General features: G+C 51.6%; 1 protein-coding gene across 3 annotated transcripts in view; it reads right to left on the reverse strand.

The window, feature by feature from the left end:
- The window catches only part of LOC144943970 (mechanosensitive cation channel TMEM63B-like), a 92,970-nt gene that overhangs the window by 16,900 nt on the left and 51,100 nt on the right, over positions 1-24,970 (reverse strand). For all 3 annotated transcript variants that reach the window (XM_078871886.1, XM_078871887.1, XM_078871888.1), the window contains 14 exons: positions 24,486-24,628; positions 23,362-23,413; positions 22,561-22,669; positions 20,674-20,747; positions 18,165-18,245; positions 17,252-17,360; positions 16,616-16,749; positions 10,364-10,486; positions 9,843-9,996; positions 8,912-9,018; positions 7,497-7,583; positions 5,082-5,147; positions 3,559-3,721; positions 1,897-2,002 (listed from right to left, as the gene is read on the reverse strand). In XM_078871886.1, the coding sequence (XP_078728012.1) occupies positions 1,897-2,002; positions 3,559-3,721; positions 5,082-5,147; positions 7,497-7,583; positions 8,912-9,018; positions 9,843-9,996; positions 10,364-10,486; positions 16,616-16,749; positions 17,252-17,360; positions 18,165-18,245; positions 20,674-20,747; positions 22,561-22,669; positions 23,362-23,413; positions 24,486-24,628 (1,508 nt within the window). The remainder of the gene's footprint in view (positions 1-1,896; positions 2,003-3,558; positions 3,722-5,081; positions 5,148-7,496; positions 7,584-8,911; positions 9,019-9,842; positions 9,997-10,363; positions 10,487-16,615; positions 16,750-17,251; positions 17,361-18,164; positions 18,246-20,673; positions 20,748-22,560; positions 22,670-23,361; positions 23,414-24,485; positions 24,629-24,970) is intronic.

Consider the following 24,970-nt stretch of genomic DNA (forward strand, 5'->3'; position numbering starts at 1 on the left):
CCAGAGCACCCAGAGAAAACCAACTCCCATGTCTGAAGGGATAACACTCAAAACAAATTAAATTCACTGAAAACAAGTATCTGTAGAATCTGTAGGCTGAACCCATGGCTGAGTGTCCATCTCCTGGTAAACTCAGTCCCACATTCTACAACACCTGGCAAGCAATGGCTGGTTACCCAAACGATTAAGGTTATACAACAGCAAATGAAGTAATGTTATACAACTCTCCACGACCCGACACTCAAGAGGCCTTCATCTAACAGTATAAATAACATGGGGTTATTGATTGTTATTATTAATAATAATAGCAATATTAATGACAATGGAGACAAGATACCCTGGGGATAGCTCTCCGACACCCAAGCTAACACGAGGTGCCCTTTAGTTTCGTCTAGGAAGACTGTACAATATCTCCGAGTTCAGCGAGCAGAGAATTATTAGCGAAAATGGAGATACGAGACAAATGACTGCTCGCACATGCTGCCAAAGCCGTTCCCTTTTGAAAGTGGAATGGGGGCGGGGCGGAGGGTTACAATCTCTCACCGTGGTCTTTCTTTAATGCGTCAACGTCGACTCACAAAATAAAAACCCCCAGCGTAGAAATCCCCCCCCCCGCCCAACTCCCCTCGGCCACGCTGCCGGGCTGCCGGGTCCCCGCGACGCACGCCCTCGACAACGGGGCACGCCGTTGTCGAGGGCCAGAAACGGCCACTCGGGAGGGACGGCGAGCCGCCAACGCGTGGCACGACCCGTATCCGTAGCAATCCGGCGTGTATTAGGCTTGTGGTGTGGGGGGGGAGGTGATGGGGGTGGGGGGGGTTCGCCTTTGGTGGCCTTTCCTGGAGGAGGGAACGCAGGCAAGGCGGAGGAGCGAGCGTGAAAATTGACATTAACACGGAGGCGGCGGCGAAGGCGACGTCTGGACGCGCTGAGAAGCGTTCCCGCCGGTGGCAACGTCCAAACGATTCGAGACGGCCGCTGCAAAACGATCCGAGAGTGTTTCTAAATTTGACTGCGAAGTTTCCTTGCAGGTTTGAGGCGAAGCTCATTGTGCGTTTGGCCTCCTCCTCCTCCTGCTGCTGCTACTGCCGCTGCTGTTGGCCTCCCCCACGCCCGACCAGCACTCACATGTCTTCTGTTTGCACACCAGCAGTGTTTTTCGTTACGGTAAACATTTATTGTTGCCTGGTGGGGTGGTTCATCGTCGTCGCAGCGCAAGCCAAAGCGCCGTGTCCCGTATAAACACGAACGGACGCGGTTGAGCGCCAGAGCCAAAAATTTGGGTGTGCAAGCTTTCCCCCTCCTCATTCCGGGCCTCGCGCATTTGTGTGCGTGCGCGTTCGTGCACAAGTGTTTGTGCGAGCGGGTGTGTGTGCGCGCGCTCTCGCAAGTGCGCATGCGATGTGGGTGTGCATGCGTGCGTGCATGTTGAATAATCATCTCAGTCAGCCAACCCATGACACCTGGGTCTGCCCCGAGACCTCCTGTCAGCGAGCCTTCGACACTTCACGTGGCCTCAAAGTGCACCTGGCCTGGCACGGCGCCGTGGTGACGTCACCGTCAACTTAGTGGCGAATGGCGGGTATTGGTGGTATTGGTGGTGTGTCTGTGGGCAGCAGGAGAGTGGCGGTTAGCGCACTGCGCTACAAACCCGGAGAATGGAGTTCGATTACCAATATTGGTGGCAAATATATTAACGAGTCCTAGGCCTCCTGTAGGTCGACTCAGCCTTAAATGAGGACCTGGTGCAGTGTGTAAATATTGCCACTGGGGAGACAAAAATGGTCGCGCGTGGTACTGGCCACCCACCCTCTTGTGTACCGTGCCGGCCTTCATAGGTGCTGCTCATTAACAAGGCTTGGGGGGGATCTATGTCGATGTATTTTGCACACTCACCGAACACGACGATGATGGGGCACGTGATGCTGTAGGCCATGACGACGGTGAATACGGTCATCATCCACGCATACGCCTGCCCAAACTGGAACTCGTACGCTTGCTCCTATTGGTCGGACAACAAATAGTCAGTTCAGTTCTTGTCAACGTTTCTCAAAAATTGTCCCGATCCAGCTGTTGTCAGCGTCACGTTACGATGAGTCCAATCGGACAGCTCACAGTGAATTGCGTTGATAGAATGGTTCCATTGAAGGAGATTTTACAGAACTACTTCTGATAACCCTTTAAATGATTTTGTCCTCAAAAAGGGGGAGCACTTTCCTACCTGCTTTGTAACGAAAAAATATTTGTCGCTTTGACCATTAAGATTGTAATTTAGTAAAACAAAGTGCAAAACATCTTTTTTTTTGTGTGTGCCTGGTTCAATCAACTCATGACACTTGACAGCTCAGTGCCCTGACCTGAGAGTCTAGTTGTGCTACCTTTGGGCTGCGTGTCGACTCCCCGAACAAGGTCAAGGAATCAACAGCATGGATTTCTGGGGGGAGTTCCAGACTTCGGGGGCAGCGGAGGAGATTGAGTGACCTCCCACTGAGCAAAGGTTGACTTGACAGAAAGCCTTGTTTGCTCATGCGGAGAGTGCGTGAAGGAGCGTAGAAAGGCAGGAGAGGAGCATGAAAGAGCAGAGAGATGCGGGGGAAGAGATAGGCAGGGACGAGTCCACGGAGGATGTTGAAGATGGCGAGTGAGATCCTAAACTTGATCGGCGACTGGACTGGGAGCCATGGGGCGGACTGGCGTACTGGGGTTGACGCGGTCTAATTTATTAAGGGGCGTGGTTGGAATTGGCCAAACATTTTGGATCATACGGAGTTGTAGATGATGGATTTGGGGAGACCACTACATGCTTGAGCAGATCCAGAACGAGGTCGTTTTCAGCCAAGAACAGTGCGAGCGCTCTACTCCACACATCTGCCTAACGTTTTCGAAACACTCCGGTGAACGTTATCGATGCTCTCAAAATAAAACAGATACGAATCAGTATCGACCGAATGACTCAGTGCGCCCATTATTGTCAGATCTGGGTAGTTACTTCAGTGGGAGACCACCACAGCTTCCCAGGTGCTACAGGGGTCGCACGAGCAAGGTGGGCAGCAGATGGTAGTGCTCTCTCTCTCTGGGATTGTCCGCTTTCCTCCCACACCAAGCCAAACACCCATGAATAGAAATTGCCAAACATTCCATTGTAGCAGGACAATCCTGAACAACACTCTTTCGAATCAATACGGCTCTCTTGGGTAAACGATTGCCATTAACTGGCACTTGTGGTTGAGTATCAGCGTAGGGGCTCATTGGGCACGGCAGTGGACGCGTTAATCGAAAAGGCATTGAAGACATTCATCATTCAGCTTCCCATGAGGCTATGGTTTGTTTATACACTGGAAGAACATTGCCCGCACCACAACCGTACACCACCGTATGGGGAAAAGCAGCCAGATATGGTTGCGGTTGGGGGGGAATCTCGGTCAGATTCAACGATGGGCCTCGTCGCTATTTTTCCGAGCATTTCGCCACTGCAGGCGCCATCGGCAGATTCCCGCGAGGTCACGCTGCCACCGCCGCCGCCGCCGCCACTCTCGCGCGCCCTGGGATCACTGCCACCTGCTTGACGTTCTTGCGCTCGGCCATGGATCTGGCGCTGCACAGGCGCAGGGCGTAGAGCATGAGGCCCGGCACGCGCAGCAACTCCATGGCCGTGCCAATGAAGCCGGCGGTGATCACGAAGTTCACGAAGAACGCGCCGTTGTCCGGCAGGAACACGCACCTGGCGGGGAGGGGGTGAGGAGGGGAGAGGGGAGGAGAAGCGGGGGGGTGCAGGACAACACACGGCGTCACCGCGTGCCATGGGTCACCCGTGCCATGGCGATGGCGGCCAGGAGATGGCATTGCCGCAAGGGGGCTCGTGAGCCCATCCGTGGGGGCCCTTTGAGCGTTGGCCGTCCTGTTTGCCTCTCACGGGAAGCCAAACGCTCTTTAATGGAATTGGCCAAACATCCCAAGGCTTTCTTGGAAGAATAAAGGACATTACATTATTATTCTCTAGTCTCCACCATTTTGCTGATCCACAATCTCTCGGATCAATTTGTTCCACGTGCGAAACACTCCTTTGAAAAGGAACTGGTCGAACATTCCAATGCAGGACCCTCTCTAAACAAAATCCTAAGGCTTTCCTGGATAAAGAAATTATAATATCATTAATAGAAAAAAAAATTTTCATTGCCATGATGCACATTGCCCCGAGGTCAACTCGGCCTAAAAAAACCGACACGAGACAAAGGTGGACATTGTGTGCGTCTACTGGCCCGCATCACCAGCCAGCAAATGGCGCTACGTCGGCCTCAAAGTGCGTTCGCCAACGGCGCTTAAAACGTGTCCGAGGAGACGGAGCGATGAAATCATGTCGAGTGCCGGTGCTAGATGTGGGGAGCGGTAGTGTAGCGGTTAGGGCACTGCGCTACGAACCCGGCGACCAACATCAGTGGCGATTATCTGAAGAAGTCCTGGGCCACCCCCAGGTCGACTCAGCCTCAAATGAGTACCTGGTGCAGTGTGCAAAAAACGTTGCTACTGGGGAGACAAAGGCGGTCGGGTGTGGTGCTGGCCACACACCCCCTCGTGTGCCGTTCCAGCGTTGATAGGTGCTTACTAACAGCACTTTCCCCAACAGTCTGTTTGGCTATACGGGGGATCTTTGTCTTTTTTATTACATCGCAGGATCGTGAGAGGTGGTGACCATTTCTGCCATCATCCAGCGGTGGATTGGTCATGGCTGCTGCTGCTGCTGATGATGCTGATGATGATGAAAAGCACTTGCTCCAACAGCCTGCGAGAGACGAAACGGCCGACGTGTGAACCTGTCATATGTAAGCGTGGTTTACGAGGCTCGAGAGACGCGTGCCGAATGCACGCACGTGATACACAGGCCTGCGTTCAATTCCCATCGCTCCTTCGCAGGCTCAGGCAAGACATTACAAATTAATGTGGAGGGAAAAAATAAAAAATCTTAATTCTTGGCAGTGATAACGACGGTCGGCTGATTAACGGCCATCGGCTCAAAGGATCCCCCCCCTCCGCTGGCGTCTGTCTCATAGAAACCACGGTGAGGACCATGGCTGGGAACTCACTCAAAGCGGATGGATCCATCCTTCAGGAAGTTCTTGTCAAACAGCCACCGGAAGAACACGTTCAGGCTGGAAGAAGCAGTGGGGGGGGGGGGGTGGGGGTCAGGGGGAGTAGCGGTTAGAGGATTGCGCTATGAACACAGTGAGCAAGCCGAGTTCGCTTCAACATCAGTGGCGAACATCTGGACATGTGGACCAGTCCTGGCCTCCGATTTGTCGACTTTGGTCTTAAATGGGTACCGAGTAAGGTACGTCAGCGTCGGCATTGTGGAGACAAAGGCACAACCACCCCATTGTGCGCCGTCCCGGCTTTCATAGGTGCTCGCTAACAGCACTTTCCCCAAAAGTCTGTTAAAGGCTATACGGGGATCCTTGTCTTTGTGTGTGCATGTGCGCTTGCTCGTGTATGTGTGTGCGTGTAAGCCATCGCTCGATGAAACCGAGCCATGGCTTTTCCCCCACAATAATTCATGCTGCACAAAATAATAAATTCTCAAGAGAAAAAAATCGTCGCCACATAAAGAGATGAGGGTCTCAATCGCCATGCAAAATGTTTTAAAACATTTCAACTCATCGGCATAGCGGAGTCTTCTGCAGCATATATATACATCCAGCAGCATTCATTGTTAAAGCACCAAACCCTGCGACTGGTCTCGGACTTTTACGAGTGAATCAATTCATCGTTACACGATTTACATCCGCAGCTGTGCAATGGCGTGTCTGCCAATTAAGGAGCATCTGCAGTCTGGAGGCGAGGAATTTGCGGAGATGGCATTGAGGGTCAGAACGGGGGTGCTGGTGGTGAGCAACCCACAGCTGCCGCCCCCACCCCCCCCAGGCTGGCTGCAGCCACACGAGGCCTACCACGTGAAATCGGCCCATACTAATCTATGCGTGTACGCACGTTTGAACTTCTTTCGCACCGCACGTAGCCCCAACCGTACGAATCGGAGGTGCGGGGGAAGGCCAACAAAACTAAACAGGGAGCACTTTTGCCCTGACAACACTGCGCTTCTAATTTCAGCGCGTTTTGTCGTTGCTGCCGTTGCAAGAGCCTCTTGCAGTGACAGAAGTGACCGCGGGTGTTTTGTGCTAAATACCTTTGACCCGCTACTGGGGTATTTGAAAGTCATATTCGCCTCCAGTAAGAGAACATGGGTCCTCCACCTCTACTTTATCGTATTGTAAAGCAGGCACGCACCAATTCACCGATTTGTCAATTAAAAGCAATTCTCATATTCACGATCCAACCATTAAATCGTGCGTGCAAGACTCTAGAATCACGATTTATGCAACTAAGATGTAAATTAAGAAGAGGAACGTCAGCGGAGGAGGAGTAGTCACGGATGCAGCCGACACGCACGGGACGTCGTGACACATGTGGCAGTGATTCGCAGGGAGCGGCTGTGAAACGGCGAGCGCCATTCCGCCGTAGTGTGGAAGTGGAGGGACTACAGGTAAATGGTTTCCAGAGGCAGACTTTGCAGCGGTGAGCACTGCGATGACCATGCAGTGCTGACGAGTCCTATTTCGGCGGAAACCGGTCCACAGTTGTCTCTGCGTCACTGCTGCCCCTCAGTCAGTCACACATTTGCTCAAAGTGTATATTATATTCTTAGGTTTTTTCGGTAAAGTCACGTAGGTAGAAATTTAAATTAATAAAAGTAAAATAAAAATTAATTAAAAATCACGACGTTTCGGAGGCAACACAAGCCTCCGTCTTCAGGTGGAACCGTCCCAGCACGATAGCTGTATCAAGTGATACAGCTAGCTGTATCACTTTATACAGCTATCGTGCTGTGACAGCTATCGTGCTGTGACGGTTCCACCTGAAGACGGAGGCTTGTGTTGCCTCCGAAACGTCGTGATTTTTATTTTATTTTTTATTTTACTTTTATTAATTTAAATTTTTTACCTACGTGACTTTACCGAAAAAACCGAAGAATATGAATCCTTGCAGTCACGAAAGCTTCAAATCTAGAAACAACGTGTATATTGATGGCGATCTAAGACGAGAACCACAATGCAGTTCTCGTCAGGAACTGCTGATGGCTTTTGAATATTTCTGAGGATGAGTGTGCTTTATGTGCACATTTTTGCTTCTTGTCGTTTCAAACTCGTGGTATTCCAGGCCTTCACTATAATTCAGTTCCGATGGGGGTTTTCTCATAATTTACAAATTTGATCAAATTTGCCAAAATTCGACCATTTACCCGCAAGCCACTCAACTGGGATTACACACGGCAACATCGTTTCGCTGCTGTGAAAACCACCGACACAGACCGAGTCTGTGAAACGTAGCAGCGACCCTTGCCATTAATATCCTCGCACTACGTACACTCGTGGTGGCGATGACCACACGTATACCAACTCGTTGATTATTAATTACAGGGTGCGAAGCACGCGCAGCGCTGTCACCTCGTGAGCCCGAGTGACGGCAGGATGAGCACCATGAAGATGAGGAAGAAGTAGCACTTGTGCATCGTGGCGCGGTTTTCGCTCGACCTGCTCGCGGACGGACGCGCGCACGCACGCACACGATCGCCCATTATTACGGTGCAATAAACCCACAATTAGGAAATGACCCGATTTTGCCTCGTGCCCTTTATATATCACATCCATCCGTCATCATTGGGTGAACCTGTCAAGTGCAATTAGTAAACCAAACCAAGGGGAAATTACCAGGAAGAGGATGGGGAGGAGAGGGGGGTGTATTTTATTTATTTTAACCAACAGCTAATGATGGTGATGGCAAACGAGACAATGGGAATTATTGTTGCAATTTTTTTTTTTCTTCATATGTAACGACGATGGAAATCTCCTGCCAGCTCCGGTTTTGATCTAAATTGCACGCGGGGATTGGGACTGTCGCCGGTGACCCCTCGCCGACCTTGACGCTGTGGCAATTAGCCACGGAACAGCATTTACGTATTTACAGGGGAGTGTGGGGGAGTGGACAAGCGGCGATAACGCCGTGAAGGAATTCTAAAATAAACAAAGCCATGAAAAGAACCGCGCGCACACACAACAACAACGGCGACGACCGCTATTCACCGATAAGTGGCTCCGACGCCAGCGAAGCAATTGTGCCAGGCGAGGTGCACTTTTGGGGCCACGTCAAATTAAACAAGCGCCCTGGCAGGAGGTCGCTTGAGGGATGCAGGTGTTACGGGTGAACAGGCATGGAGGGGTTGACTGGCAGATGGTTCACACACAAAGATCAATTGGTAAAGCCATAAATCATATTAGTGTCCACGAAGAAAATTACCTTTATTAATTACTCTAGATAATTATAAAAGCATCAAGGTTATACGGCACTTTCACCCAGGTGTTAAATACAAGCAATAGCGGTAAAGTGCGACAATTTATTAAGATTTTTTTTTAAAGAGACCCAACTACAAATTGATTTTAAAAAATCCCAGTAATAACTAAAAAAACCCTCTTCAATTGTGATTTTAGTACTGCGATTAAAAATGAATGTCATTAATTTTGTGGGGGGGGAGGCAAGGGGGGCGTGGGTGCAGCGTGGGGGAAGCAGTGGTGGGGGGGAGGGCAGGTAAGTTCCATAGATTGAACGCTCCAGTCATTGGCAACCACTGCTAGCCGCGGCTCACAACCGCGAACGGTCAGCGCTGGTACTCTTAGTTTTTTCGGTCAAGTCACGTAGGTAAAAAAAATGAAATGAAAATTAATACAAATAAAATAATAAAAATCACGACGTTTCGGAGGCAACACAAGTCTCCATCATCAGGTGGGACCGTCACAGCCAGATTTGCTGTATCAGCGCTGGGCCACCAGCAGCAGCAGCAGAACGCTCGACACGGCCACGTCACCTGGTCCAGTGGCCCTCCAGAAACACCGAGTAGTAGACCAGCAGCGGCAGCAGGGAGGAGAATGTCCACAGCAGCAGCGTGGGCAGGAACTGGGTGATGATGGGGCTCTGCGGCGACACGGCAGCGGACGGACCGGGGTCACGTGGCGGTCACGAGCCGGTGCAGAACACCCAAGGCGGAATGAGACGACGGGAGGGCGGCGTCCCAAACGAGTTTGGGAAAACCGTGCCGCACGCACGGATTACGTGACGCTTCCCAGCACGCGGTTTTGTCTTTGGAATTAGCAGTGCGGGAGCTGAAGGGCTGCTGTCAGGGAGACACGTGTTTTGCGAATGGTCATTTTCGTCTGGTTTGTGTCTCCAGATTTTGGGAAATAATTTTTATCGATGTGGCTAGTTTTGGTAGGTCTGGCCACAAGTCCCTGACAGCAACACAACTTTATACTTAAGTTTGGTTAATATTGGATCATCTTCGTGAGAGTTACAGATGGAAACTTACAACCTTCGTTGGAAAGCATTAAAAACAAATACGTCTTAAATCATTACAACTCGAAAAGTCCTCCAGATAAAACACTCTGACGTTATCCAGATTTTTCTTCATTCTAACAAATTCCCAACTCTCAAACAAACAACAATATCAGGGAACGGCAGACATAGTTTTATAAACTTATGAAACCCTGTGGGATTATCACTGAGAATCCCTTCAGTAACTTTTTTTTATGACCTCAGTCAAAATTCAGAGGTCATCCATCGCTCATCATCAATTCCACAGCTGCCTGGGTTGCTTCCAAGTCAGACTGAGCACCAACGCAGCAGTTTACGACGAGTCTGGTGAACGCGAGTCTGGTGAACGCGAGAAGGCGGCGGTACAAACGCGCGCACGCGCTGGGGCGGCTGCGGCCGACCATCATGCGGCGGACTGCCCCACTTACGTTGAGGCTCTCGACCGGCTTGGTGACGTTAAACTTGTCGATGGTGTTGACGACGATGGACGGCGTGGAGAAGAAGAAGAGCAGGATGAAGAGGAAGGTGTTGAGGACGATCACCTTCACCCACCAGGAGAAGCCTTGCACCGTGAGGTTCTCCCTGCACCAGCGAGGGGGACACGCGTGGCGCCATCCGCGTCACGACGCTCCATTCCGCAGCAACAACCTCGCTTTTTTTTTGCTCCCTTTTCTCTCAATGACATTTGTCATCGAAAAGCTGTCACGAGATGGACAACATTGCCACTCGGAACTCTCGCAGCAGCTAGCAGGGTATCACGCGGCGCCCGAAGGCTTTGCAGGGTTGCGAGTAGACCGCGAGTAGGCCATGTGACCAGCTTTAACCACAGAGGTATACTGGATGCGGTGTGCCGGTTGTCGACCCGGGCCGAAATCGAACACCCTGGGCCTTAACCAACGCGGTGGTGCGCGGTGCCACCGAGCCGTGTCGACCCCGCAGAGGGCCTCACCAGATGATGCTGTTGGGGTCCGGCGCGTACTTGACGCCCCAGTGCTTTGAGCGCAGCATGTCGCCGAAGCTCGAGGTCTTGGGGCTCCCCAAGCAGCGCAGCTTCTTGTAGTCGCGCATCACCCTGCCGGGGGGGGGGGGGAGACGCAGCGTTGGTCACAGCGCAGTGAGGGGCTCAACGATGACGCCGTCGTGATCCCCGAGTACCCATTCTGTGACACGCACACTGTGGCGACTAGAGTGTAAAAAGCCGTGTTGGTGTCGAGGTGTCGATGTCAATGAGTTACGAAGTCAGTGTCGATAGAGCAATGGGTTTAAACGGTGATCTCAGTGGTGGTGCTGCTGCTGCTTCATTATTCTATGGCCCTAAGCACGATCCAGCCAGCAACCCTAGAGAGCTTGAAGCCAGATTATTGCACCTCGTGTCAGCTGTCGTAATTCCAGCTCCCTTCAGCTCCGTCTAATGCCACCAGCAACCTCCTACACCTCCACCAGTTTCTAACTATACAGTTCGAACCAACTCACAATTTTTTTTATATTTTACGAGGTAAGGCCCACTGAGCTGTACAGCTCTTTTGCAGAAGCGACCTGGCCGCCACAAATGACAGCTCAACGAAGCAGCTTGTCGCTTGGAGATTTACAGCAGCCAAATACTCTAAACGGATGTCGATTCTAAATGTGGAGGGGAAAAGCCCGCAGAAAAATCCATACGAACACGGCGACAACATGGCAACTTCAAATACACAGGTGTCAGGGTCGGGAATGAACCCATGACCTCCTGTATACAAAGCGAGGTGAGTTAACATCTCGCCACCGTGGCACCCTGCGTCTTTCACTGCATCGCACGCTTTCTTCAAATATTAAGAAGCCACTGGGACCTATGCACTTTTAAATCACAAAGTAATTTCTTTAGAACTGCTTTTTGTGTCTAGTTTGTTGTCTTTCCCCCGTACCTCCGATTAGCACGGTTGGGGCTACGTGCGGTGCTCGAAAAAAGTTCAACGTACATACATACACACACTCATTCCTCAATCCTTGTAGACCCCCTTCAAATCTACATTAGCCTCTGCTCTGTCACCATTTCGTAAGCTATGTCAAGCGCCTTGAGTGAAGGCACTTCATAAATTACATTAGACATCGATAAATACAGATTCTCAATAATCGATTATTTTGGGGGGAGTGGGGGAGTTATAGCCTTATATTGTGTAAGTATCATGTCAACGTTTACCTAAAACCCTCCGCCATCTAAACAAATAGAGTTGCTAGTTCAAGGTGAAAATATGTCAATTGGCTTTTCAGCAGTTCAATTACGTTGCAAAACGAACAAAATAATTTATAACAATTTTGTGTGACGCTTCGCTGAAGATTACAACCAGCATCACCAGGTGTTAACAGAGCCCAGCGCCCAAGCTCAGGACACTGTGCATCAAACAAGACGTGTAAGAATCGCCGTGTTGTTATTTATTTATTTTTCAACGATGTAACTGGGTTCAAGTGACAACAGCCACTAGAGGCTGCTTCACTCGACCCACAATGTAAAAACAAAGTCGGTTCGAGGCACTGACCCCAACCGAGTCGTGACAAATTCAAGTCGGTCACAGGAGGGCTTGTTTAACCATACTTCACCACGCCGATCATCGCGGGCTGATAGAGCAGGGAGAGACCCTATACCTATTAGCCCCCACCCTTTACATAACAGTTTCTTGTAATATTGTACGTCAAGTAAACGCGGCCAAGGCTCGATACACTCCTCATGTTAAACAAAATACACACGTGGCACGGTTGTTTCATTTCAACGCGGTTTTGTGTAAACATCGCGTTTACTTAATCTCAATAAAAACACCGCGATGACGCGGAGCGAAGCGTGGCAAGGCAGCGAAGGTGTAAAATGCCGGTAAAAACTTTTTAATTCCATGAGGAACGTTTGCGCAAAAAGATGGTTCTCAGCCGAGCGCCAAAGCGCTAAAAAATTAAGCATCGCTGAATGCTCGGACTGAAGAGGAAATCCTCTCTTGGCTCACGGGGGCCCCGCTTATAATGTCAAAACGGAGGCGGTGACTCGGGCTCTTTGATGTGAGGGCAAGCGTTTAAAACCGCGCGCCACACTCCCGAGCCAACACAAACTCACAAGATTGAAAATTAAAACACACCCGTCGCTTACGATTTCCCTCAAGCGAACCACGATCCGCTCTGGCGCAAGTGCTTGCTAGCATGCGCGCTTTCTTGCTCCCAATAACGAAATTAACACCGCGCGCGCAAAAAAAAAAAAGAGGCGCAGGAAAAGCTGGAAGCTTGTGTAAACGTTTGCGCTAATTCGGCGATAGTGTAATCACAACGAGCGGTTGGACGCGAGAGCTCCACATTCGGAGGTCAGCGCAGCAGCGAGACTGGATTTAAAGGGGAAGGAGCGGTCGTGCCTGTAAAGGCCACGGGAAATAACGAGCGTGGGTTTTGACCGCCGTTGCGCACGTAAAGGGGTTACTCGGCGGTGTCGCTAACTGGTGTGCAGGCGGTGCCACTGCACTAGGTCCGAGGCACAGGGCTACAAAGCAGAGGGGGAACTGGACAGGGGACCTGCCCCTATGTAACGTAGTGTTGTTGTTGTTGTCAATCACTAACGTCCCACTGCGGTTGCAAAGGCCTCCCTCATTTTATTCCATTCCTTCCTTTCGTTCGTTATCCAGTAGTGGCATCCGAAGCCTTTGATTTCGTCGCCACTGCCATTTCTTCCAGCGTCTTCCTCTTGTTTATTTTTTCCCCTCTCTCAGCAGAAGAGTCTAATTCAAGCACTGTAATACACTCGCGCAGTTAATTTTGCCTCTCATCTCTGGCCAGTTTTTCTCTCGTGACGTGGCCATGGCCATGACCACTCGATTTCATTTTGTTTCCTTGCACCGGGGCCCGTGCCAACCACGTTACGCCAAAAAGCAGGCACCGCCACTCGCTCACGCAATTCCCCCGTGCGTCTGAGTGACCCGCCAAGGGCGGTTCTCATCTGCCAGGAAACCGAAACAGTTTAGGGGCTTGAGAAGTCATCGCCCGATCCGTTCTACAAAAGCCAGAAACCAGCGATGCCTTGGCTAAGAAAAATACAAATGTCCCCGGGTGCATTAGTGTTTAATGCTCAAGTAAAAATATACAAATTCATATTTACACATGTATTTAGTAATTAAAACAATTCACGTGCACTGTATTTCAAGACAAGTTTTACAAATAGCAAAAATAGAAACGGGTGCCTGCGTGAAATGGCCAGGAGATGGCACCACGGCAGTGAATTGCGGCATGCATCTGTGCAGCGCTCCGAGCATTGTCGCCATGCATGCGTGCGTTTTCTCCGAGTTCTCCATTATTATTACCACGTGAGGTCTGCCAAGACTGTCAATTTAACAAAAAAAAAACGGGCATTGGGAAATGCAAAAAACGAAAATATCAATGACATTTATTATCCGGGAATATTTCATTTATCCTCAAAGCCCTTCTTCAATATGGGGTTCTGCATCGTAGTGATTGACCAATCTATTTTCGAGGGACGTTTTTGCATGTGGGACAAACAACACAGACAGGTTCGCAGACCCGCTCGCCCATATTACAATCTCCAGGCCACCCGCAAGGCACAGCGGGTTTGGGAGGTTTCACAAATCTCCGTGTGACCCAGCAACGCTGGGTTCCAAAGCGGTAGATCACAGGCGTGTCGCCACGCCGGCTTCTCAACAACGAAAATAAGACTCGTGGCTTCCCAAACTGCAACTGGCGGTGACGTCCGCAGCTCTCTCCCGTGTGTTTTCCGGTTGGACCCGTGTGTTGTTCGGCACAATGTCCCGTCAAGGAGCATAAAACCATCACGCGAACTCCGGTCATCCTCGCATCAGCGGCTTTGGACTGGCCGTCGAAACAAAGACGGTCACCGCATCGCGCGCTTTCAGATGCGCTTCTGCGGCCGTCTGGAACGCTCTCCCCCTTCTGATATGAGGAAGTCAACTTGAGCTGTGCACTTTTAAATCTCGATTGACAAACTCATTTCTTTATATCCACTTTTTGCCTTTAGGTTGTTGTCCTCCTCCACACCTCTCATAAGCACAGCTGGACGGTGCGAAATAAGTTCAACGGATGTCCCACTCCAAATGCCTGGCGCCTCGAGGGCCGCCAACTTTGCACAACCGACGACGATTGCGGGCGACTCCGTCGTTAAGTTCCTCAAGTGGCTCCCGGCACGTCGTTTTCTTTGGACACAGTTGTTGGGCGTGGGCCCAATTCAGCCAAAGCATCGAGCGGCCAGCAGCAACAAAGCAGGCCGATCAAAGTTGTAATAGATAAGAGTTGACATGTTTGTCAAATTGAGAGAGGTTAATATTATTGTTAAGAGAGCTTGGCGGAAATTATACGATTGGATTCGAAAGTCGAGCGGTCAGAGGTAACGAAGCAGAAAGGTAAGAGTTGTGACCTGCAGTGTGATGGAGCACATCGTCGGACACCACGTGGTGTTCGACACGGCAAAACACAGAGTTGCACGGCACAACGCGCAAAACCTACGCAGTAGCAACTTCTGCAGTTTGGCGAGGACACCGCCATTCCTCCCACTACTGCTGCTGCCTACCCCCCCACTCCTCCATCTCCAACCAACTAACTCTCGGCCCCCCTTACCCAGCCCCCCTACCCCCCCCCCCACCCCGTCAACTCCCACGGGCTCAACCCTAATGGCGCTGCTGTGCATCTGGGAGCGTTTAGAGGCCGTTCTTGCTCCTTATCTCGAGCATCGAGCACGGTGCGGGGCAGAGTAAACACACAAACTGCGCCGCCTAGCCGTGTAAACACACGCTGGCCAGCCCGAGGAGCTCCCACACGGTGCCAGGAAACAATCATCCTACCTCCGGGGCAGTGCCACTCTCAGCAGAACGGCCGGCCCGGCCATCGCGGGCACTGCCACTATGGGCAGTATTTTTTTTATTATTATCGTCGTCATCATCATCATTGGCCATGATCAGTCTACTGCTGAATGAATGTCTCCCCAAGTTGCCGCCAGCCTTCACTGTCCCATGACGCAACGATACAACCGGCACCTGCGCAAGAGCTGATGTCACTGCTCGCTCCATCTCCACGGATGACGTCCTCCCGGGCGCTTTGCTTTCACTCGCTTTGGCTGCCACTCCGTCGTTATTCTTTCCCTTTGGCCATCAACCCTTCTAGCAACGTGTCCTGCACAAGCCCACTTGACGTTTCTTCACAATCAAACTCGTGTCTTTGGCCTGTGTATGCTCACTATTCCATGCGTTACTCTTTCTGTCTCTCAGTGTAATGCCAAGCCGCCTATTTAGTATTCTCCTATCCATGTTAAAACTTAAAAGGAGAGTTCAACATGAAAAGAAAAACTAAAACAAGCAGCTCTTGCTTGCAGAGATTGTTATCAAGGCTTGTGTGTCCTGGGCTGTCCTGACATAAGGATTAAAGCTTGGCTAATGAGGAAAAAATAGGCATTCAAGTTACAGTCGGGTGCAGAGCTGCAGCGTGCAACGGTGACGTCGCTGCGTTCAGCCGTACGACGTCGGGGGGACATCACCACAGGGCTATAACGGCACACTCGTTCACAACGTTGTTTTTCTTCCAAACGCATTTTATGAACAAAACCATTCAGGTACACAACACAGATGATATGAAAGGGGGTTGACACCAGCACAAACACATTACGGATGACAATGGAATGGAAACCTGTCTCGACTGCACATTTCTATAAACTCTCCAACCCCGTGGTGTCTTCCCTAAGCTCTGATACCCTTGTTCACTTTTTATTTTAAATTTATTCTGTCCCACCCCTATCATCTCATTTGTTCTCTGGACAAACACGCGCGCGTACGGTGTGAAAGAAGTTCCACATACATACGTACGTAAGATTATCCTCTTACACAGCAGATATTGTCGACGGTGGAGGTCGTGGGGAGTGGTAGAGTAGCAATTAGGGCGCTGCGCTACGAACCCGGCGACCCGAGTTCGAATTCTGCTCACGGCCAACATCAGTGGCGATTATCTGAACCAGTTCTGGGCCTCCCCTAGGTCGACTCAGCTTCAACCGAGTACCTGGTGGCGGTGTGTAAACATCACCACTGGGAAGACAAAGGCGGCCGGGCGTGGTGCTGGCCACCCACCCCCTCGTGTGCCGTGCCGGCCTTCATAGGTGCTACGCGCTAACAGCACTTGCACCCGACTTTAAAGGCTAGCTGGAAAAGCTTTGTGTTTGTGGGTGGAAGGCAACAAAACTCACTGCGTGGCGCTCTTGTCGTCCTGGAAGGTGACGAAGGCCATGCCCAGGGGATTGTCGGGGATCTTCCTCTTCTCCTCCTCACACTCGTCCGTCAGGCGCGACTCCAACGCCGTGTAGAACTCCAGCGCGTTCACCTGCGCCGGTGAGCAAATGCAAGCCAAGCGGTTACAGCAAGCGGGATAACGACGGACTAGTGTGTGTGTGTACAGCAGAGCTCCCATGTTCCTCATTCGTCTTCCGGTTGGCCCCGGGCTTTCTGCGGGTTACTCTCGGCAGATCACGGAATCGTAGCAAGGTTGAGCCTGGTTAGTACATGGAAAGTGTACCACCTGGCAGTACCAGAGTCTGTCTGATTGGACTGTGAGGTGGCCAGGAGTTGGCGGTACAGCGATGGATTCTTCAATCGATTGGGTATGGGAACGTTTCGGTGTTATCCCCTCCTATGCGTAGGTTTAACGGCAATACACGTTTTGGATCTTCAGCCATTGGACGGCGCTGGCTGCAAGCCGATGTATCGCTTCGGTGCCATCCATCGAACAAACTGTGTTTATGGGCAACAGTTAATCAAGGCGTACGCCACCACCACCACTGGCTCAAAATGAACTTGGTAGCGCGAGGCCCGGCAGTGCGGCATACCTTCCTGTAGCCGTAGCAGTCACAGCAGCACAGCTCCCCGTACATTTTGGGCCGCATCGTCTCGTCCGTCATGTTGTCGTAGTACGCCCGGGCCTTGGCCGCTTTCTTCCTGCGGGGTTCAAACAAACGAGGCACTCAGGGGCTCATCGGTCTCACGTAGGACCTCCTTGCCCGGTTCGGGAGAGCTCTTTGGACAGGAGCGTTCAGGCGAGAGGTGGGGGGGGGGGGGAGGTAGGCCCTTGAGCCTGCCAAGAGTTTGCTGGCGGAGGAGGTAGGGCAGGTTGAGTGGTGGGTTCAAGCAAGTGTGCAGAAGGGGAACTGAACCGTGATATTTCATAGGCGAAACAGTACTGCAACATTTCCCAAATGCCATTCCTCATGTCCACGAGAGTATAGGATCTCTCTCTGTTTGCCAATTTTCACAATTCAAATGCAAACTGTTGTTTCAACGGTTGAGCATGGTCATTAAAGCTGGTACCAGCAGGAATTTGGTGATGCAGTACAGTGTGTAAGATGTAAGAACTAGTAACTGTCAAATAATGTATTTGGTAATACTACATTGACGGTGGTGAATTAGCGCAATTAACAAAAACACATTCGTCAACAGCACTGTGACCCAAACGGCTAATTGTTGTACGAGGCAGAGTTAATGACGTTAGAGGTCAGGTAAGCCTGTAAGGACTAAGCCCCTATATAATTTGATGAATTGTCACTACCGGATTCCGTAATCCTTTCGCAGTGAATGCAGCACCTCTAGCTAATGGCTGCAAGGGTCACGTGATTCACGCAGGGATCACGTGATACATACAAAGGGTCATGTGACACACATTTACGAATTGAAAAGAAAAAAAATCGACGAGTCGACAGATCGTCACTCTTGCCCGGCAGGGCGAGGAGCCGTTTCGATCGGTACCTCTCCTTGTCCAGCTTGATGAGCTTCTCAACGTTGTAGCAGAACTGCACGTCCGTGATGGTGCATGTCGGGTACGCCTCGCTGCAGGCACACGCGAGACCAAGCGGCACCATCAACGCGGTACCGGATCCGCGGCGGGAGCAGTTTGTGTTCCTGCCGGAACCCGCGCCTGAGGGGGGGGGGGGGTGACTCCCAGCTGGTGACCTCTGAAGGTCTCGCATTAGGATTTGCCGTTTCGGCTGTACCGGTTCTTACACGTGTAACGCATGCGAGAATTTGCGCTTTTTGCGCTTTTTGTCTCCAAAGGTTTTTTTCCAGATGTGTTCCTGGCATCGCCAGCCAGCGGCGAACCCGGTTTAATCGAGTGCGGCTGAAACCTGCACTCGAACCCAGCATTTCAGCGGTGCCGGCTCAGCATCTCCGACACAATATCAGTCAAAATCAAGACTCGCGCCAACTCCTCTGGTCTCACGCCACTGCTAGTCAATCTCAGGCCGCCCACTTGCGAGCTCTGGTTCTGCTCATGCCTGACCTATGTGAACGTATGAATGGGGAGCTGCGCATCGCAGAGACCCCTCTGAATGTTAATTTTGCGGTCAGAGATCCGATTTGTCTTAAGACGGGGGCCCTTTGAAGGAGGCCCTCGGGCCAACAGCCCGCCAAAGAAGACTCTCCGAGTGGCCCGCCGAGGCAAAGCAAAACAGATTAGTGAGATGAAGGAGAGATAAACAAGATAGATGACAGCTGCGGAACGAAGGCACAGAATAGTGCAATGAAAAAGGGATGAAAAAACCTGGAGGCAAAAGAGGCAGATTGGGGTGACATTAAATAGAGGTGGCGTCGAGAGAGCTGCGGACAACAGACACACATTCGTGAAATGAAATGGAGATGATAAACAAGAGATAGAAATGAGAGAGCTGTAGACGAGAGAAACACAGATTCGCGGTCACGTGCACAAACATTATGACCTCACCACGCCACGTGGCGTCACAGCGTCCGTACAGGTGACAACACTTCACCGCGTGACCTGCCAGCACACGCTCATTCTTATCACGTGGCCCCGCTGGAAAACTGCAGTTAAGAGAACCCTGTGCTAGGGATGGAATATCCTCCAGTTTCCTGAAACCCTCCGAGGGGGGGCGGGGGGGGCGAGGACCCAACATGTGCACCAAGCACCAGGGGGCCCCCCCCTCCCCACCCCCCTTCGCGTCCTAATCCGGCACCGGGCACTCAACTCTCACCGTGACAATCCCCTGCCGGACTGCGAGCGCGTGGCCTTTTTTTTTTTTGGTGGAAAAATACTTCGGAATTAATAACACGCATGTGATAATTCTTGGAAATTAAGAATCGCTCGGCGGTGACTGTCAAAGTTTTTTTGGTTTAGCCAAAATAAATCTATCCAGTGCGGGCGGAGCAGAGTATGGATAATGTATCTCTAATTGGATGATGTATAGATTGCGGTGTAGCTCGCATTAGTTTTTATTCGATACGTCGGGACACTCTGTGGGGAGCCGCTTGGCACGCCGGGCTGAGCGCGTGTGCAGCGCCGTTCCGTGTGCGGATTATTATTTCATAAAGGAAATGTTTAGAGATTTACTGGAGGCAGCGAAGGTAAAACACGGCGAGGTATTTACCCCTACGGCCGGAAATAAATATACTCACTCATCATATGCAATTGCCAGCGCTTTAGAGCGCGTTATTTTTCGACAGGCTTTATACAAAAACGAGTTCAACATTTTTTGTTGGGTTGGGCTGCACCTCGTCCAGCACGACGTCCCGATGTTTCGCCCCCGTCGCGCGCTGGACGCTCTGGTCAATTAGTGAAGCTCCCAACTCGTGTGAGCACGTGAAGAAAAACGTCGGACAACATCCAGAAAAGAGACCAAGGGAAGCAACCCCCCCCCCCCCCCCATATAGCCTTTAACAGACTACTGTGGCAAGTGCTTTTAGTGAGCACCGATTGAGGTCAGTATAGCACATGACAGGAGGCTGTGGACAGCACCACACCCAGCCGCCTTTGTCTTCCCAATGCTGATGTTATGTTTACTTGTTTAAGGCCGAGTCAGCCTAGAGCAGAGGTCGGCAACCTACGGCTCCGGAGCCGCATGCGGCTCTTTACGGGCTGCTTCTTGACGATATGTACGTATGTACAGTATGTACTCAGATGCATTGCAGCTCTTGAAATACTGAATTTTGTACCGAATTGGAAAGAAATGGCTCTTCTTGTTATTTTGGTTGCCGACCCCTGGCCTAGAGGATTCCTAGGACTGGTTCAGATATTCGTTACCAGTGTTGGTCGTGAACGGGACTCGAACTCGGGTAGCCGGGTTCGTAGTGCAGCGCGCGTTCACCGCGACACTACCGTGCGTAATATGAACAACACGTGGTGCCGCCAACAAACAAATCGGAGGGCCGTCACAGCACAACCGCGAAAACCCACTCAGGAGGTACACACACCATAGGAACACACTCCACATGTGCACGTGCGATGAGCGCGAGTGTTACTTACTAGAAGTGGCTCTTGAGAATGTCTTCCTTGTCGAGGTGTTTGGGGATCCCGATTATAAAGAGTGTTCGTGACACCTGGCCGACACAAAAGTGAGGGTTCGGGTTAGGGTCAGGGTCAGTTGGGTAACGAGCAGAGGAGAGGAACAGCTGGCTGCAAAAATGTTCCGTGGCCTCTCCTCTCACCTCTGCAACCGCTCATCGCGGGGTTCAAACGGCAGCGCAAAACCCCGGGGGGGGGGCTCGGTGTCCACAATCGCAGCAGCCCATGCGGCGTTCGCCGGCTGAGTTGCAGTTCGACGATCGAGGCAGGATAATGTTTGTAAAGAATTATTCCGGAAAACTACGAGTGTAACTTCCCAAGAAAAAATATATAGGAAACGTATTTTACTCTAATATAATAACTTTTTAAAACACCCCCCCCCGCCCCTCCCCCCCCAAAAGGTCGCAGTTTTCTGCGTAGGCTAGGCCGTGTAATTGCACGGAAAAGTACGTATCAAATTCCCACAGATTCCCCCCCCCACCCCTTCTACCGAGGAAGGTTGAACAAAAACGCATGTTCTTGCACTCTCTGCTGTAGGGCGCCACGGTGGCTATGAGATGTTAACTACCTCGCCTGGTACATAGGAGGTCGTGGGTTCGATCCCCAATCGGACGCTTGCTGTATATTTGGAGTTCGTATGTCTCTCTTTCCCGTGGTGACGTGGATTTTTCTCCGGGTCCTCCGTTTATTCCCCTCCTCATTTAGAAACATGAGCTTAAGAGAATTTGGCTGCTATAAATTTCCACGTGATAAGCCATTTCATTGAGCTATCATTTATGGCAAGGTTGCTTCTGAAAAAGTGCTGTATAGCTCAGGGGGCCTTACCTGGTAAAAAAAAAAAACTGTTTAGTTTACTGTAAAACCCAACCTTAGCGGGGTGTTTGGTATGGCACGAGATAGAGACGCAGCACCACACACCTCCGATCGCGGTGTTCGGTGTGTGTGGGATCCGCGGCAGCTTTCCCACACGACGTGAGAAGTCGAAAAGTTTAAAAAATTGATGCCAAACTGGAAAATTAACCGCAGCGGCGGCGGACGATTTGAACATAAATCCTTCCCCGCTGGGGGCCTGATGGGAGGCGTGTACAAGGGGGAGAGGCGTGCGTCTCGGCGAGAAACTGTCCGGCGCAAATGTGTTTCGAATAAATAACGCAAACACGAGGGGGCTGCCATAGGATGGGGCTGGCATAGATTACACGGCGGTGATTTTTTTGAGGATGCAGCATATATTTTTATTGTTACTCTTAACTGGCTTCATCATTTCTTTAAAACTGCTTTTTGTGTTTAGTTTGTTGTTCTCCCCCACACCTCCGATTAGCACGGTTGGCTATGTACGGTGCGAAAGAAGTTCAACTTACATGCATAATGGCAAACGATCAATCAGATATTCCCAAGAAACCGCGCCTTATTAAAAAAAAAAGGGGCAGCCCCAGCAATTGCTTTCTCACTTCACCGCTGGCCGAAGGGCCTTCACGAGAGAGAGTAGAATTATAGAGACCCTCAAGAGAAGGTATTTGGTCTACTCTTCCACACTGGCCAGACACCTTAGAAAAGCTCCTTTATACGATGACGGCACTATTCATCTTGTTGCTGGTGCAGTTTTTGCTGACCGGGTGGAGACCAGAAACGCGCCGCACACTTGAAAACCCGGCGGCCTTCACCTCACGAGCTGATGGCACGGGATTCGAACTCAGCATCTTGGCCATCGGCTTGGGCCATTCTGAATCCCCCCCCCCCTCCCGAGCCACCCCGGTGGTCGCCTCTCCTACGGCGCTCTCTCGTTTCTTGAACTCTGACCCCATGACCTCGGGAGGGGCCGGTGGCGGGTGGGGGAAGGGGGGGACTCACCACTTCGTCCTCCTCGTAGGGCAGGTTGGCGCTGTGGTGGCGCATCACCAGGATGGTGATGATGAGGTAGAGGATGGCGAACATAGTGTGCAGCCACAGCAGTTTGTCCCTGCGCGGAGAGGTGAGCCGTGAGAAGCGGATGGAGAGGAGGGGGCGGGCGGTGGGGGCGGGCGGGTGATCAAAGATGGAGACAGCCGTAGTGAGACATTGTGACACCCGGGCAAGGTGCCATCATCTCCCCCCTCCAACAAAAAATTGGACCGCCGCTGCCCAGATTCATTTCAAACGATTTGGCCCCACACGTTCTCGTGGCGTCTGCTTTGGGAGGGGCGCCTGGCGTGACCACCCTGCTTTTTGTGCGTACGTATTTTCACGCACGTACATATTTGTGTGTGTTTGGCTATATAAACACACGTGCGTGTGCGTATGTGTTCTGTGTGGATGCATGTGTGTGTGTGTGGAGAGCGGTGGCGTCGCGGTTAGCAAGTTGCGCTACGAAACTAGCGACACGGGTTCGATTACACTCACGGTCGACACCGTTGACGATTATCTGAACCGGTCCTGGGCCTCCCCTAGGCCAACTTAGCCTTAAATGAGTACCTCGCCACTAGGGAGAAAAAGGCGGCCAGGCGTGGTGCTGGCCACCCACCCCCTCGTGTGCCACGCCGGCCTTCATAGGTGCTCGCTAACAGCACTTGCCCAAAAGTTCTGTTAAGGCGATACGGAGGATCTTTGTCATTGTGTCTTTGTGCTGTGTGTGTGTTCGCACGTGGTGCCTGTGCACACATGCATGTCACTCACGTGGACTCCAGGTTGCCTATTGTGGTGCGACCGAAATTGGTCGGGGAACCACCTGCGGGAGTGACACATGGGACAGAACATCAACCATCAGGGCAGTGAGTTCCAGCAACTGGAAGAAAAAAAACACATCTGACATATACACCAAGGGAGGTTAACTCTGATAGTACAGATAGATTCGAGAATACACCGCTGATCTGCTATCTCCTAGACACCTCGTAGGAAAGTATTTGACCGCACTCTTGCCACGCTGGCCAGGCAAGGAAGCACAGACGCGGGAGCAAAGGAGTGCAGTACAACAATGAATTTGGTTGCACTGCCCTCTGCGGCCCACCGCACAACCTAGTCTATGCATGGTGGTTACCCATCCAAGCACGATCCAGGATCACCCTTTGCTTAGCTTGTGAGAGCCAATGAGATTGGACTGTTTTAGGGTGATGTGGTCGCAGCAAAGCACTGAATCCATAATCGCCAGGGCTAGATTTCTCTCTAAAAATGTTGTTTCACTGCTAACGTGGAGCAGGTGACACGACGTGACTAATGGTAGCCACGGCCATCGCCGGAAGTCAGCGCAATGTGGTGTGCCAGGCGTGGAAACACTTCCTGGGTCGCTGATGCATACACAGCAACCGGTTGAAATTAAGCCCCGCACGCAAGAAACGCACGTGCGTGTGTATGCATGTGAGGAACGGTAGTGCCACGACTAACACCAGTGATGATTATCGGAAACGGTCCCGGGGCTCCCCCTAGGTCGACTCAGCCTCAAATGACTATCTGGAGTGGTGTGCATTGGGGGGACAAAGGCGGCCCGGGCGTGGTGCTGGTCACCCACCCCCTCGTGTGCCGTTCCGGCCTTCATTAGGTGCCACTCGCTAACAGCACTTGCACCAAGAATCTGTTGAGGCCACACAGGAGATCTCTGCCTTGGCCTTTGCATACGCCACAGCCACGGCGAGAGGAATAACGAATGTGGTGTGCCGGGTGCGGAACTATTTTTGAGAAGGGGCAGAGCAACGAGCAAAAGAATAGACCCGTGCCCCACCCGGCCCCCGCCCACCCCACGAGGCTGTGCACGTGTGTCTGTTGCACTTCTCTCTCGCACCGCAGGCAGAACAACCGTTGCTCACCCTGCAGAGTGCCTGAGAAGTTGACGGGGAGGATGACGGCGAGGGAGAGGATGCAGATGATGATGAGGAGGGCGATGATGTGGCGCTGGAACGACAGGTAGTGCACCGCGTCGATGCCGCACTTGTGCTTGATCTCCTCATCCCTGATCGGCGACAACACGCGCACACACACACGCACAAAGACCCCCTTATAGCATCGACAGACTTTCGGGGCAAGCGCCGTTCGCGAGCACCTTTGAAGGCCGGCACGTCGCACGAGGGGGTGGGTGGGCCAGCATGACGCCCAGCCTTCGTCTCCCCAACGCCGATGCTTATACAATGAACCAGGTATTCATTTGAGGCCGAATCAACCTTGGGGAGGCCCAGGACTGATTCAGATAATTGTCACTGCTGTTGGTCGCGAGTGCAAATCGAAATCGGGTCGCCGGGTTCGTTCGCTGCTCCACTTCCATTAACCACCCACACACACGTGCGCACACGCAGAC

This window comes from Lampetra fluviatilis, chromosome 33, assembly GCF_964198595.1.
Source record: "Lampetra fluviatilis chromosome 33, kcLamFluv1.1, whole genome shotgun sequence".
Lineage (NCBI taxonomy): Eukaryota > Metazoa > Chordata > Hyperoartia > Petromyzontiformes > Petromyzontidae > Lampetra > Lampetra fluviatilis.